Raw genomic sequence first — 15,606 nt, forward strand, 5'->3', positions numbered from 1 at the left:
GCGGGGCCGTCGCCCGGAGCGGGGGGGGCGGGGCGCATGCGCGCTGCGCGCGGGGCTGAATGTTTCCCAAGTGTTTGAAACTGGTATTTGGGTTTTCCACGTTGGACAAGTGCGGCGCGGCGGGCGGCCGAGCGCGCCCTTCCCGCAGCCCACCCCGCTCCACTCCCCTCCCCGCCCGGCGGCGGTGGGCGGCGACGGCCGCGGCGCTCGGCCCTCTCCCGGGTGTGTGCGCGCTCGTACGCGCGGCCCCCCGCGCCCGCCCGCCCGCCGCCGGGGAGGGGGCCTGCGCCGAGCTCCGCCGCCGCGGCCCGCGCCCGCAGGCGCCGGGGGCCCCGGGCCGGCCGATGTAGGCGCCGGCGCGGCCGGAGCGGCGGGCGCGGGAGCCCGGGCTTTGCATTTCGCCGCGCCGCCCGAGGGGGGCGGGGGGCGGAGGAAGCGGAAAGCCGCGCGAGCCGCCGGGGACCTCCGGGGTGAACCATGTTGAGTCCTGCCAACGGGGAGCAGATCCACCTGGCGAACTATGTGGAGGACTACCTGGACTCCATCGAGTCCCTGCCGTTCGACCTGCAGCGGAACGTCTCGCTGATGCGGGAGATCGACGCGAAATACCAAGGTACGGCGGTGATGGATGGGCGGGGGCGGCCGCGTCCATCCCCGCGGTCCGGGCCCCGCGGCCGGCCGGTCCTGCGGACCCGGGGCGAGCGGCCGCCCCGCGGGGCCGGAACAAAAGGGCTGGGCGCCGCGGTCGCCGAGGTCCTGGCCGCGGGGCCGGGTCGGGCACGGCGGCGGGCGGCCGGCTGCAGGCTGCCGACCGAAGCGCTCTTTGTAGTGAAGTGCTGAGGCGGTGCTGCGGGGGAGGGGGCGCGGGGCTGCCGTCCTCGGGGAGGGGGCGCGGGCGGCGGCGCGGCGGCTGTGCCGGCCCGGGGCTGCAGGGCGCGGGCTCGGCGGCCGGAGGGCGGCTGCGGCCGGGCTGCCCGCGCTCCGGACCGCCGCCGGGCCCCTGGTCGCCGCCCTCCGCCGGTCCTCGGCCCGAGTGTTACGTAAAGTGGCGGGCAGCCGCGATCGGGGTCGCCGGCGGCCCCCGCCCAGCCCCCTGCGGCCCTCCCTTGGCGCTGGACACCGAGCGGGCCGAGCGCGAGGGGCGACGCCGCCGGGCAGTTCGCGGAGGACGAGGGCTGTGCTCGGTGGGAAGGGGAGGAGCGGAGGCGGGGAAGGCGCCCATCTGTGCCTCGCTCGGGGGGCGCAGGCCGGCGGCCGGCTGGGAAGGGAACGTGGCCGGTGAGGAGACCTGTGGTCCTTCCCTGCAGACCCGGCCGCCTGGAGGGCTTCGTGCCCGCCGGGGACTGTTGGCTGTTGGGAAACTTTCCTTGGAGGTCAGGCGAGACGCTGGGGGCTCAGCTTTGAATGCGGACCGTCGCTCTGAGTTTACTAATGTTTACAGGGCTGCGCAGCAGGGAAACGGAAGAGGGGGGGAGTGGAATACGACTGCGGGTAGAGGGGAGCGCTCGACAGGCCTGCGGAGAAAGCGCCCCTACGCGCTCTGCCCGAGACCTAGCTTCGCAGCGACTTTTATAGGAAGTTCATTAGCATATTGCGGCGCGTTCCGCCTTCGCCTCCCTCTCATTGGCCGTGACGCCACCGTGGAATGTCCTTATCAGTCCGCTGGAAAACAATTGGTAGCCGGGCCGGATAAGGGTGGGCCTCGCGCAGTGACTGGCAGGAGTCTGTGTTTCCGCTGGCTTTTTTTCTCTAGGAGTGGGGCGGGGCGGAGGGAGGAGGTCGAGTTGATTTGAATGTCTTCGGGTCGCCCGGCCTCCGGCCCTGGATTGGCTTCTGGCGCTGCTGGGGAGGGCTGTGCTCTCGGGTCCTGCGCTTTGATTGGTGTCCTGTCGGCCTCCTCCCCCTCCGGCCCGTCGGTCCCCATAGGTGGCCGCTCTCGGGGCGGGGCGCGTCTACCTCCTCCTATTGGTGAGAGTCGGCCTCGGTCGGCCCGGGACCTAGCCGAGTCACTTCCGGCCACAGCGATGGACGCGGCGGGCAGTCGGTGCGACTGCTCGGGCGCCCCGCCCGGACCAAAAGACCCGCGGAAAGCCTGGGCTGCCCTTCTGCCCACCCGAAGGTGTGGTTGGGCGGGAATCGCGAGGGACAAAGGGTTGGGTCTGGCTGGGAGGAGGCGGTCCGGGGTCCCACTGCAGGCGGGAAAGATGGAAGTGGTCTCAGCGCAGAAGGGGCACAGCACCGGGCCGCGGGTTCGAGGTTTCCATCTGTGGAACGCGTCCGGCCAGGCGGGCGCGGTCTAGGTGGTGTCTGCTCACTCCGGGAAGCTGCTTTGCCTTGCTGCCCTCTCCCTGCCCCCGGGAACCAGAGCTGCCCTCTGGTCCACGCCGTCCTGTGCCCGGACACCCGAGCAGGTGGACCTGCGATCGAGCCCCGGTCTACAGGCCTGGACGGCAGTCGGTATGCAGATGTCCGCACCGCTGTAGGGTCTTAAGCTTTTGTGCCTACAACTGCCCTCCCGAAAGTCATAACGGGTTGACAGCCTTTGAAGAGTGCACACGAGGTGTAGATAAATCCAGAGGAACTGCTGTAGTTTGCCAGTTGTAAATGGTATTTATGGTGGTTTGGATTACTTTTCAAGTATTGTTATAAAAATATTTGGCCCCAGGGAGGAGTGCATCTTATAGAACTTACGTACAACCTTATGTAATATTAAAGCACACATATTTAGTAACTGGGTAGACCAAATTTAATTTCGCTATCGCAGTAAAGCCTTGCATTTTTTCCCTGGTGCTGGTACGTTCGTGTGGGTTATGTTTAGAAGACAGGGCGGCTGGCAGGCTGGCAGGATAGCTCCCGCGTAGAGTGTGTTACTTCCCTGGTTTATTGCTCTTAGTGGCTTTGTTGATAAGGATTTGGCTTAGGGCATCCAAGAAATACGTGCCGTTGAGTAGGTTGAAGAATTGTTTTTCTGTAATTTTATGCTGAAGTATTTACTTCTACAAGTGAGCCTTCACGTGAGTATAAGCTTGCTCGTGCAGTAAAAGGTGTGTGTTATTTTTAAACACTATGATAGAATTGTTCTTTATAAAATACTGTCTTTAGAAAATTGATTACAGGTTAGAACATACACCTTTGAAATTTGCAATCCATTTGAAGTAGCAGAAACTCGTATTTGAACATGTAGGATAAATAGTCGTTTGATTTCAGAAATAGGGCTGTGAGGCTGGTGTTCCTCTCTGGTGGCAGGCTGCAGTGCTTCTCCAGGAAATAACTTGAGAACCTGGAATGCACTCTTTGTAGCACTCGGAGTGCTTCAGTGTGGGCCTAAGCTTACTGTCTGCTCTACTGCAGGTGTGTTGTAACTATGTGGAGATGAAATTTGGAAAGGGTAACTGAAATATTCTAGACATTTTCTCCAATACCCCCTCCTACACACACACACACACACACACACACACACACACACACACACACCTTACTTGGAGACACACTTAGTCACACTTAGTCTTGTATAATTTGTTTTAAGAAACTGCATGAAAAGTTTCAGGAGAAAAATCTGATACTATTTATTGTTTGATGAAAATAACTGGGAACTTCTGTATAAATAAGCTGTTGGCAAGAATATTTAGTTCGTTTGTTTTAATCGGATGAACTTCTTTTTTTGAGAATTGGTCTAATTATATTTGCCAGATGCATTTTAATGTCACAAACACTGTCTTCTAGCCTGTCGAGGCTTAAGTTTATGTTTTGTTTTGCCACTGGGAACTCAACTCTGGCATTCTTCATCTGGGCTATAGTTTTACTTTTTTTCTCCCCCAAGTACTAGGGATTGAACCCAGGGGCATTGTCCTCCCTGCTACACCCCCAACCCCATTTTATTTTTTTTTAACAGGGTATCACTAAATTGTAAAAGGCTTCACTAAGTTGATAAGGCTAGTGATGACCCTCCTGTCTCATCCTCCCAAGCGCTGGGATTATAGGTGTATGCTGCCAGGCTCTGCTTATTTTTCTTTCGAAACAAGGTCTTGCTAAGTTGCTCTGCCTGGCCTAAAACTTGTGATCCTCCTATCTCAGCCTCCCAAGTACTGGGACTGTGCTACCAGCTCAGAGGTTATTTTAAAAGTTATTACATTTTAAAAAAAAAAAAGGATTTTTAAGTTCCTTAGAAAAATATTTGAATAAAAATGGTGAAGCCAGTCACGGTGGCGCTTGTAATGCCATTACTTGGGAGACGGAGACCAGAGGTTCACAGCCAGCCTCAGCAAATTAGAGAGGCCTTCCACAATTTAGTGTTCAATCTCCAGTATCACCAAAAAAGAAAAAAAGGAAATCTAGATTGGAACTTGATTGTCAAGGCTTTTTGTTTGTTCTTGTTTGGTACTGAGGATTGAACACCCAGGGGCATTCCATCTCCAAGCTACACCCCTGTCTCTCATTGTATTTTTTGTTTTGAAACAGGTTCTCACTAAGTTGCTGAAAATTTCACTAAATTGCTGAGGCTAGTCTCAAACCTCTCATCCTCCTGTCTTCAGCCTCCCAAGTACTAGGTATTTAATTGTGCGCCGCTACCCCGGCCTCTGTGTCATTTTAATAGGAAAAAGTTTAGGCCCAAACACTTTACCGAAATTAGAACTTTTTATCTCTGATTCCACACTGTACAGAGTCCCTCGTGGCAATTTCAGGGCACATGGCTAAATGAGAGCTGTGTTGGCATTTGTACTTGGTTCCAGAGATCATTTTGAATAGTTAAAAAAAAAAAGTCTCTGGAAAGGCCTACATATAGGTGATAAGGTTTCTACATTTGGAAACTGCCTTGGTCACTTCTGTCCTTTGCAATTACTATTTTTGAGACTAGAGGATGAAATAAGACTTACTTAATTGTGGATTTCTTCACTGCTGTTTATGGCATGGGCGTATAATGCGTATTGTTTTCTTTGTAGAAATCTTAAAGGAATTGGATGAATACTATGAGAAGTTTAAGCGGGAGACCGACGGTGCTCAGAAGAGGCGAGTGCTCCACTGCATCCAGAGAGCCCTGATTCGGAGCCAGGAGCTCGGGGACGAGAAGATCCAGATCGTGAGTCAGATGGTGGAGCTGGTGGAGAACCGGACCAGACAGGTGGACAGTCACGTGGAACTCTTTGAGGCACATCAAGACATCAGTGACCCCACTGGCAACAGTGGCAAGGCTGGCCAGGAGAAGTCCAAGAACGAGACAATCACGCAGGCAGATAAGCCGAACAACAAGAGGTCCCGGCGGCAGCGCAACCACGAGAACCGGGAGAACGCGTCCAATAATCACGACCACGATGGCATCACGTCAGGAACGCCCAAGGAGAAGAAAGCCAAGACCTCGAAGAAGAAGAAGCGCTCCAAGGCCAAGGCGGAGAGGGAGGCCTCGCCCGCAGACCTCCCCATCGACCCCAACGAGCCCACGTACTGTCTGTGCAGCCAGGTCTCCTACGGAGAGATGATCGGCTGCGACAACGACGAGTGCCCCATCGAGTGGTTCCACTTCTCGTGCGTGGGCCTCCATCACAAACCAAAGGGCAAGTGGTACTGCCCCAAGTGTCGAGGGGAGACCGAGAAAACGATGGACAAGGCCCTGGAGAAGTCCAAAAAAGAGAGGGCCTACAGCAGGTAGCTTGTGGACCTGCAGGGGCCGGAGGACGGAATCAGCGCGTCTTGATGGCGCGGCTGCCTCTCTGAGGGTGCGCTCGGCAGCCGCGCTCCTCCAAGGATGTCGGGAGAGGAGCTGCTCCCTCGGGTGGCGGTGACTCCCACGGCCTCTGGTTCTCGTTAGTGCTCACGTGACAAGACCGTGGTCTGTGGGCCAGCGTTTTAGGAACTACAAACACAGGTTTAAATTAAACACTTACGTGAATTTCAGACTGATTTTTTTGGGGGGGAGCAGTGACTTAGAAGCAACCTAACACTTTAAGTGTGAAAAGAAAAACTTTCATGTAGCTGTTTTATTTGAATAAAAAAATAATGTTATACTTTATGAATACATTTCTAAATTAAGTTGTTAAAGTATAGCCCACAGCAAATTTGTTAACTACCACAGTGTATATCCATATAACAATTCAGTGACAAAGGTTTACAGTGAGATTATTTTTTAAAAAGATGAGTGGTTGCTGGGTTGTATCTCCGTGGCATTATGTTTCCCCAGTTTATGCTAGGCCCTGGATTCCAACCTCAGCACCACACACAAGAAGTCCAAGCTCCCAAACAAAAACAGTAAATGGTTACATTTTACATGACAGATTCTTTATATATAGGCCTGTTCCCTAAGTGGCCATTTTTAAATGGTTGAGTACATTTTTATTAAATCCAAGAGAAATGGTCTAGTCATGAAATTCACATCATGCTGTTGCTCTCGTAGATGCTAATGTGGCCATCTTTAACTTGTGTAAAGTGTATAAATGTACATTTTCCAGAGACGTTGCCGCGCTGGAGTATGATTGGAAGTGCAGCCTGGCGCTGTTGGGAAACCGGGGCGAGCTTCCGGCTGTGTGTGTGATCTGTACGGCGTGATATCGAGAAATAAACGAAACATGGCCCGTTTACTTCTCTAGGAGTATATTTAATTTTAGCTTAAGCAATTTTTAAAATTCTGTCATAAAATTTATACACCAGCAGTTTAGACAAAAGCCTTAAGCAAATTATGTCTTATTGTTCTCACTTAATAATGAGGTACAAGTTGTCTAATTGCCATGTTAAATTCATATCAAAAAAGAAGATCATTTAGACCAGAGGTCAGGAAATTGCACCCATCAAATTCAGCCCACCGCCTATTTTTGTATAGCCTGTGAGCTGAGAATGGTCTTTATGTTTTTAAGTGGTTAAAGTATTTCATGACACCTGAAGGTTATATGAAATTCAAATTTAGTGTCTATAAATAAAGTTGAATTGGAGCACAGCCGTGTTCGTTTGCTTACGAGTTGTCTGAGGCCGCTTCTCTGCAGTGGCGGCGCTGAGGCCTTGCATCCAAGCCCGTATGTGGACAAGAGCACAGTCTGTATGGCCTGGTCCTCTGCAGACGGCGTGCTGACCGCGGCTTTAGGCCGGCCACCCGCTTTGCTGCCCTGTGCTCAACTGCCGCATGCGGGAGGGAGCGAGGGAGGGAGGGAGGGTGTGCGGCGCTTTTGTTCCTGAGTGATGACGGGTTCGCGTTAGCTCCAAACATGGTGAAAGGTCTCTCCGCAGTCTGCTCCGGGGCTCCGTGGACCCCACAGGGGACTGAGCACCATCACCCTGAGGCCAGGCAGCATTCATGGCCGCCCGACGTTGTAAGACAGACACTTTCTGACCCTTTACTTTTGACAAACAACTGCTGAGAATTTTACCTGTGCCGAACATAAATTTCTGTTCTCCTGTGAATTTTTATTATATAGGGTTACTTAATAGAGAAGTGAGAATTGGACTTGATCAACATTAAAATTTCAGTACTTTGCATGTTACTGTTTTAAATTTAAAAAAATATTTGTGGTACTGGGGACTGAACCCACTGGCATTCTACTTCCAAGCTACACCTTCAGCCCTGTTTGATTATTTTATTTTGAAACAGGGTCTCACGAAGTTGTGGAGGACCTCAGTAGCTGAGGCTGGCCACAAACCTGTGATCCTCCTGTTTCAGACTCCCAAGTACTGGGATTATAAGCAGATACTTAAGTATATACTTTTCTAGCAAAACTCTAGAGTCTTGAGTGTTCAAATTTGACAAGATTTACCCAAGGCACATAATGAACAAAAAGTGTTTACGTAAATAAGTGAGAAAATTTAATTACTTGGTAAAAATCCAGCGGCAGTAAAAACAAAGAATCTTGGCTTCTGTGAATTCTGTGGTTGTGCCCCTTGTAGCCAGAGGCAGGGATGAGGATTAAGCTGCCAGCATGAAGACCAGCGCGCAGGTGCTGTTCCTGGGTTTTACTGGCTTTGGTGCAGACAGTGTGGTAGTGAGATGTCACGGAGGCCAGCCTTGAGTGTACAAGCCTCATCTTTGTCCTTTTGAGGTTTGCTCTTGAGAAAGTGGCTTAACTGTCTGTGCGTGTGTGTGTGTGTGATTCTCCCTTCTCAGCCGCCCAGGTAGTGGATTACAAGCATGCACCACCATGCCCTGCTTAATTTTTTGTTTTGAAACGTGCTCTCACGAGGTTGCTTGTAAGTCTTGCCAAGTTGCTGAGACCAGTCTCGAGCCTGGCATCCTTCTGTCTCAGCTTCCCAAGTACTGGGATTACAGGCCTGCACCACCATGCTCGGCTCCATTTTTTTTCTTTCTAATATAATGTGGTATACGGCAGAGTCACACTTTATTGGATTTGGCTGTCTTAAAACACTTAAATTCCAGTGGACAGTAAAAATGTCACAGGTGAGTACTTGGAACAGTGAAGATTTGGGGTTGAGATCATAATTATATCCAGTCAAAACATCCCCATAACTCGGTTATTAAAAAGGGACTGAGTTCTCTTAGGACAGTTGCTTCTGTATAGATATATAGCATTTATTTACACAGGGTCTAAAATGTTATTGTGATGTAATAACTGTATTTTAAACTAGACAAAGGAGACTCGCTATGCTCAAGTTTCTGGGGTGGGAAGCTAGAGGGGAGCCCTTCCGTGAGCCTCCAGGGCCTCCGCAGGGAGGTGCCTTCCAGGCCTGGGGCAGAGCCAGTGGTCCTTTCCCGTGTGGTTGGAGCGACGCAAGCCTTCCAGATAGATACCTGAAACTCGGTCCCCAGGCCGCAATAACAAAGCGCTTCTCAAAGTAAAAGCCATTGTTAGGACTTAATGCGTGCGTGCGTGTGTGTGTGTCTGGGCACTGAACTCGGGGGCATTCTCCTTCCAAGCTGCACCCTCAGCCCTATTTTATTTTTATTTAGAAACAGTCTTGCTGGGTTGGTGAGAGCCTCACCGCTTGCTGAGGCTGTCCTTGAACCTGCGATCCTCCTGTCTCAGCCTCCCAAGTACTGGGATTAGAAGCGCGTGGCACCGCGGCCGGCTGTGTTACTGTTTAAAGTTGTTTTCCTAGCGCGTGGCACGCACACGGCACCGTGAGGTTTACCGAGGTGAGCGCTGCGGGGCTCGTGCTCTCCCGCCGCGCCCCGCTCGTTACTGCCGTCGTGATGGCGCCTCCTGCCCGCGCCGCCGCCTGCCATTGTGCCTTCCGTGCTCTCGCTGTTTTAGAAAGAGCGGGTCTTGACCTGAAATGCCGTTTGGGCCTCCGAGTACCGGGATCACGGCGTGCAGCGCCATGCCCTTGACTTCTGGGTGGTTTTCTTTGTGGTCCGGGGACGTTGCTGGAGGTGGCACGTTTGCTCATCAGCGTCTCCCTCGGGATCTGTGTGGAGGGCTCCGGGGGATTAGGGCCGAGGAGAAGACGGGGAAGAAAGACCACCGTGGAGCCGACCCCCGTACCGCCTGAGGTTTGCTACTAGGGGCTTTACGGAATATTTAACTTCAGTTTTTAACTCACAAGCCAAATAGACCGGGCACTCTCCCTTCCTCCTGCCACGAGGATGCCGGCAAGTGCATAATAGGAGTGGAAAGAAAAGCATCAGGCAACTCCTTTCCTTGCCCTCAGTGCTTGGTACTGCCTGACTCTTCAGAAAGATGGACTCGGTATCTTTCCAACTTAAAATCCCAGTTTAGGAAGATCACTACCTGTTGAGCACAGGTTAGATCTTGATGTGAACCACTCAGTGCTTCAGGAAGCAGAATGTTTATTAAACAAAAAATGCTTGCTAAGCAAATCAATTTTTTATTTTTTTTGCAGTACTGAGGATGGAACCCTGGGGCATTTCTACCTTCTAGCTACACCCCCAGCCCTATTTTTTGTTCTTTATTTTGAAACAGGGTCTCGCAGAGTTGCAAAGGCCCTAAGTAGCATCTCCTTCTCCCAGCCCTGTGGTGTAGAGCATTAGCCTCATTTGGAGACTGAGGAAGCAGAGAAAAGTGGAAGAAATCCCCATGGTCTTGTGTGGAGGAAAGCCCGTGCGGGCCCAGGACAGGGCTGAGGGCTCCTCTGCTGGATGCTTTAGTCTGAATGAAAAATTTAAACTGGGCGTGGTGGCTCATACTTGTAATCCCAGCATTCAGGAGGCTGAGACCTGAGTGGTTCCTGGACAGCCTCAGCTTCTTAGTGAGGCCCTCTGCAACTCAGTGAGACTCTGTTTCAAAATAAAGAAAAAATAGAGCCAGGCGTGGTGGCGCACACTTGTAATCCCAGCATTCAGGTGGCTGAGACCGGAGGATCGTGGTTCGCGGACAGCCTCAGCTACTTAGTGAGGCCCTCTGCAACTCAGTGAGACCCTGTTTCAAAATAAAGAATTAAAAAAAAATTGAGCAGGGCATGTAGCTCAGAGGTCGAATGCCTCTGGGTTCCATCCCCAGACCCGCAAAAAATAAATAAATGAATAAAAATAAAAAATAGAGCTGGGGGTATAGCTAGAAGGTAGAAATGTCCCTGGGTTCCATCCCTAGTACCACAAAAAATAAAGATAATTAATTAATTAAAAAGGATCTACAGGAAACACTTGCCTTCCCCGCGGAGTTTTCCTATGTGTTCCGTTTCCCTCCAGGAAACCTGGAAGGGCCCTGTTGCAGAGAGTTCCTCGTCTCGCTCCTCAGTACACATCAGGACTGCAGTTTGCCCAGGGCAGCTGCTGTCCTGGACCCAGCCTGTGACCTAAGTCTCGAGGTTTGAGCTGGACTGGTTCGACATGCGGTCTAACCTGGGAGTCACTGGTCTTCCCAGTGTCCTCGGGAGGAAAGTGAGGACGGGGCTGGGAGTGGGGGTCGGCTGAGCACTTGATGAAGCGGAGTCCAGGTGAATCACGGCTCCAGGGATGTTTCAGTCAGTGGTTAGTGTACAGTCGGGGCCCAGAATTGTAGCGGGGCTCCTGGGTGAGAGGTGGGTTGGTTAGCCAGCAGTGTCCTTCCTCTTGTCCCCTGTCCCAGGGGTAACTTGTGGTCACATTTATGCAGGCATTAGGCACTCTAGCTCTACATGGTAAACCAGAGGCTTTAATGAATGCATATGGAGTATATAACCCAAGAATTAAAACTGGGCATGGTGGTGCAGGCTTGTCATCCCAGCATTTGGGAGGCTGAGACAGGAGGCTTGTGGTTTGCGGACAGCCTCAGCTACTTAGGAAGACCCTCTGCGACTCAGTGAGATCCTGCTTCAAAATAAAGAATAAAAAGTGGGGCAGTGGGGTGTAGCTCAGAGGTCAAATGCTCCTGGGTTCCATCCTCAAACCAGCAAAAAAAAAAAAAAAAAGAGATGAGAGCCGGGCTTGGTGGGCACGCTCGTCATCCCAGCATTTGGGAGGCTGAAATAGGAGGATCATGGTTTGTGGCCAGCCTCAGCTACTTAGGCTCTTTGTAACTCAGTGACACCCTGTTTCAAAATAAATAAAATAGGGCTGAGGGTATAGCTTAGAGGTACAATGCCCCTGGGCTCTATCCCTAGTACTGCAAAAAAAAAAAAAAAAAAATGAGATGAACTGACATTTAGTTTATTTATTTTGGTACTGGGGACAGAGTCCAGGGGCATTCTACCTCTGAGCTATACCCCAGCTCTATTTTTTAAATTTACTTTAAAACAGGGTCTCACTGAGTTGCAAGGGCCTCACTAAGTAGCTGAGGCTGTCTGTGAACTGCGATCCTCCTGTCTCAGCCTCCCAAATGTGCCTGGCTTTATTCCTTATTTTGAAATAGGGTCTCGAGTTGCAAAGGGCCTCATTAAATACCTGACATGTCCACAAAATGCGATCCTCCTGTCTCAGCCTCCCAAATGCTGGGATTACAAGCATTTGCCACCACGCCTGGCTAGGAATTGACATTTTAAAAATAAGACATTTTCTAACTTCCAAAAAAGTTCTAGAAACATACCTAAAAGAGAATTTCAAATATAAAAGAGAATTTCAAATTGATTTAAGGGAAGAGAGTACTTTTAGGATAAACGTACAAGCCATTAGAAACATTCCTAAATGGTTATGAGACATTAATGTGGTCTGATTTTGATCACCTAATTTAGTATAAACATGTAAGTAATTGTTCATAGGGTCTGTTAATAGCTTACGCAATACAACGATGCTTAGAAATGTTTTGCTATCTATCCACTAATCTCAGGTAAGAAATTGCTTAGTAAACACCTGAGTTTGCTCTGTCACATGTAAGCATCGTGTGGTTGGAAGTCACGGTAATCGGTCTGACTGTTCCTGAGCAGAGACCGGAAAGAGGCGCGTGAGAGCCCAGGAGCCAGAACAGTGACCAGGGGCGGCCGCGCCGAGTCGGCCGCAGCATAGCTGCGCAGGGGAACGGTGTGGCCAGGTGGAGACAGAGCTGCGTGGCATCCGTAGTGGCCAAGAGACAGGTGGCATGCTAGACGCCGCTGCCAGGACCTGTCTTGGACAGTCAGGTACTGTGCTCAGAGTGCACCTTCTTTTTTTTCTTGGTGGTACTGGGGGTGGAACCAGAGGCTTTCTACTTCCAGGCTATAGTCCCAGACCTTTTTTATATTTTATTTGGAAACAGGGTCTCACTAAGTTGCTGAGAGCCTCACTAAGTAGCTGAGGCTGGCTTCGAACCCGGGCGATCCTCCTGTCTCAGCCTCCCAAGCGCGGGGATTGCAAGCGTGTGCCACCACGCCCGGCCTAGAGTGCACCTTTTGATTTCTTTCTTGTCCTGGTATGTGCCATGTTTCAAATGGGTAGTTACACTGCCGCCTTGGCAGCCAGATAGCATCTGACCACATTCCTTCTCCATTAATTCCATATACTCAGGGAATGAAAATCAGTTGTTTTTGTTTTTGTTTTTTTTTTTTTTTTTTATGGTACTGGGGTTCCTGGAAACCCTTCTACCTCCGGGCTACACTCCCAGGCCCATTTTTTAAAAAATATTTTAATTTGGAAACAGGCTCTCTTAAGTCAGCATGGCTGGCTTCGAACCTGCGCGATCCTCCTGTCTCTGCCTCCCAAGCGCAGGGATTACAAGCATGCGCCACCACTCCCGGCTAGTTTTTGTGTTTTAAGGTACATAAAAGTTAGGTGGGAGAGAGGACATTATTGTAATTATCCCATGGTCCATATGCATGATTTCCAGAATGTCTCTGATTCTTTGCGTCACCAGTCTGCTGCATAGGCCTGAACAATTAGAAGTTGACTTGCAGTGAGTCATGTCACTTGGTCCATGGCACCAAGCTCTTCAGTAAAACCTGAAAACACACGGGGTGAACAGCCTAGACCCCTTCACGTCTCGTCACGCAGTGGGAACCCAACGAGGAAAGTCACTGTCAGTCAGAACCTGCTCACAACAAGGTTAATTCCTTAGTAAGTGTCCAGTTGGCTATTCCAGTAAAGCGGCGAGCAGGTGAGAACCAGCTCCACAGAAGTGAAAATGAGACTGGGCCACAGAGGGAGGATGGGAGTAGAGCGTGTGAGGTGATGGGGAGGTGTGTGGCTTTGCCGGTATTACTCTGCATTTCAGGAATGCCTCGAAAGTCCAGTATTAAGTAAGCAAGCTGCCATCGTTTACTAACCTTTGACAAAACACCGGTGTGATGCAAATCTTGGGTGAGGTTTTAATTCCTGCCACAGAATTTACAATGAAACATAATATCTGAAAAATATAAGACAACTAGAGAGACCATAGGAGAGCGGATTTAATAATATCAGCCCAGAAGTGGCAGGGTCCTGTAGATTCCAGCTGAGGACCCAAAAGGCATGGAAAGATTTACTAATTTATCTCCTCATTCACCTGTGAGGTTGCTTTGTAGTATGACTCATGTTTGATATCTGTCATGGAAGAAGGTTAATGATGTTTCTGGCCTTACTGGGATATCACGACACCGGAGCATTCGTGGAATAAAGGATTGTTTTGTTACCAAGGCCATTGTTATGTTCCCTGTTTAGTGAGGGGAATTCTTAATGGTTGACAGTTTTGAGGTTGGCATTCCTTAAGTGCAGAGACAGCAGAGGGTCAGGTCTAAAAGCAGAGATCTGGACAGTGACATCAGGTGATGAAGCCGCATGGAGCCTCCATCTCACAGGACCGACGAGAGCCAGCGGTGAGTGCGGTCCACTGCGCCGTCCCAGAGGTGAGGATTCTGGATGGATGATGAGAGGAGGAGGAAGTTTTAAACATGTCCAAGAGCAGACAACAGAAACTGGATTCCCCACGTGCCAAAACGGGAAATCAGAGCAGGGTGAGCAGCTGCTGAGGCAGGGCGGGGCCTGACCCATCAGCGCGCCCGCCCTTCCAGCCATGGCGTCAGTGAGGGACACAGGTTCCCCACGTCACTCACCACCGGGCTCTCCTGGCGCTGTCCCGGACCTGCCAGCGCAGTTGTCTCCCGCGAAGCTGTGGCGTTTGGTGCGGGGCTGCGGCATTGTCTTACCACGGTGGGGAGAGTCGGCTGGAGCACAGAGAGGACTATTGTGCCCGATGGCTCCATTGCAAGCCTGAAGCCTGTGAGCCCCAGGACCTGCCAGGCGTGAGAGTCAATGAGTCCTTTTGTTCCTGGGCTGGCTCAACTTGGGTTTGTACGCTGACCACGTCAACCACCACCTGCCCCGCCTCAGCCTATAACTTTCTGAAGACAGCAGCTGTCAACAGATCTTCTGAAATTATACACATTTGTTTTTAGCGATGCTGGGGATGGAACCCAGGGGCATTCTACTTCCAAGCTACAGTCCTATTTTTTATTCTTTATTTGGAAACAGGGTCTCACCAAGTTGCTGAAGGCCTCACTAAGTAGCTGAGGCTAAAGATCCACGAACTGCGATCCTCCCGTCTCAGCCTCCCAATGCTGGAATTGCAAGTGTGCGCCACCACACCCAGCTTTGTTTTTAGTTTTGAAACCGGGTCTCACTGAGTTGCAGAGGGCCTTGCTAAGTAGTTAAGGCTGTCTGCGAACCATGATCCTCTGGTCTCAGCCTCCGGAATGCTGGGATTACAAGCATGCACTACTATACCTGGCTTGTATTCTTTATTTGGAAACAGGGTCTCACTAAGTTGCAGAGAGCCTCACTAAGTAGCTGAGGCTGGCCATGAACCTGTGGTCCTCCTGTGTCAGCCTCCCAAGTACTGAGATTACAAGTGTGCACCACCATGCCTGGCTCTATGGTGATTTATTCTTATTTAGTTATTTATTTTGCAGTACTGAGGATTGAACCCAGGGGCATTATACCTCCAAGCTTTACCCCCAGTCCTTTTTTTTTTTTTTTTTTTTTTTTTTGGTGGTACTGAGGATGGAACCCTTCTACCTCTGGACTATACTCCCAGACCTATTTTTTATATTTTATTTGGAAACAGTGTCTCTTAAGCCACTGAGGCTGGCTTCAAACCTGAGTGATCCTCCTGTCTCCACCTCCCAAACGCAGGTATTACAAGCGTGCACCACCACTCCCAGCAACCCCCAGCCCTATTTTTTATTCTTTATTTTGAAACAGGGTCTCACTAAGTTGCAGAGGGCCTCACTAAGCCGAGGTTGGCCATAAATCTGTGATCTTCCTGTCTTCTTTTTTTTTTGGGCGGGGTGGTCCTGGGGATGGAACCCAGGGGCATTCTACCTCAGGGCTACACTGCCAGCCTACTTTTTTTT

The 15,606-nt window shown here is 50.8% G+C and overlaps 1 protein-coding gene across 1 annotated transcript; it reads left to right on the forward strand.

Annotated features, from left to right (window-relative positions):
• Positions 1 to 477: 477 nt before the first annotated feature.
• On the forward strand, positions 478 to 5,644 carry ING1 (inhibitor of growth family member 1; the record flags this gene model as incomplete). The annotated part of the gene is made up of 2 exons (XM_080720016.1): positions 478 to 613; positions 4,941 to 5,644. The coding sequence occupies 2 exons, from the start codon at positions 478 to 480 to the stop codon at positions 5,642 to 5,644; spliced, it is 840 nt and encodes a 279-aa protein (XP_080576142.1).
• Between the last annotated feature and the right edge of the window lie 9,962 nt (positions 5,645 to 15,606).

This window comes from Muscardinus avellanarius, assembly GCF_963383645.1.
Source record: "Muscardinus avellanarius genome assembly, chromosome: 2".
Taxonomy (NCBI): Eukaryota; Metazoa; Chordata; class Mammalia; order Rodentia; family Gliridae; genus Muscardinus; species Muscardinus avellanarius.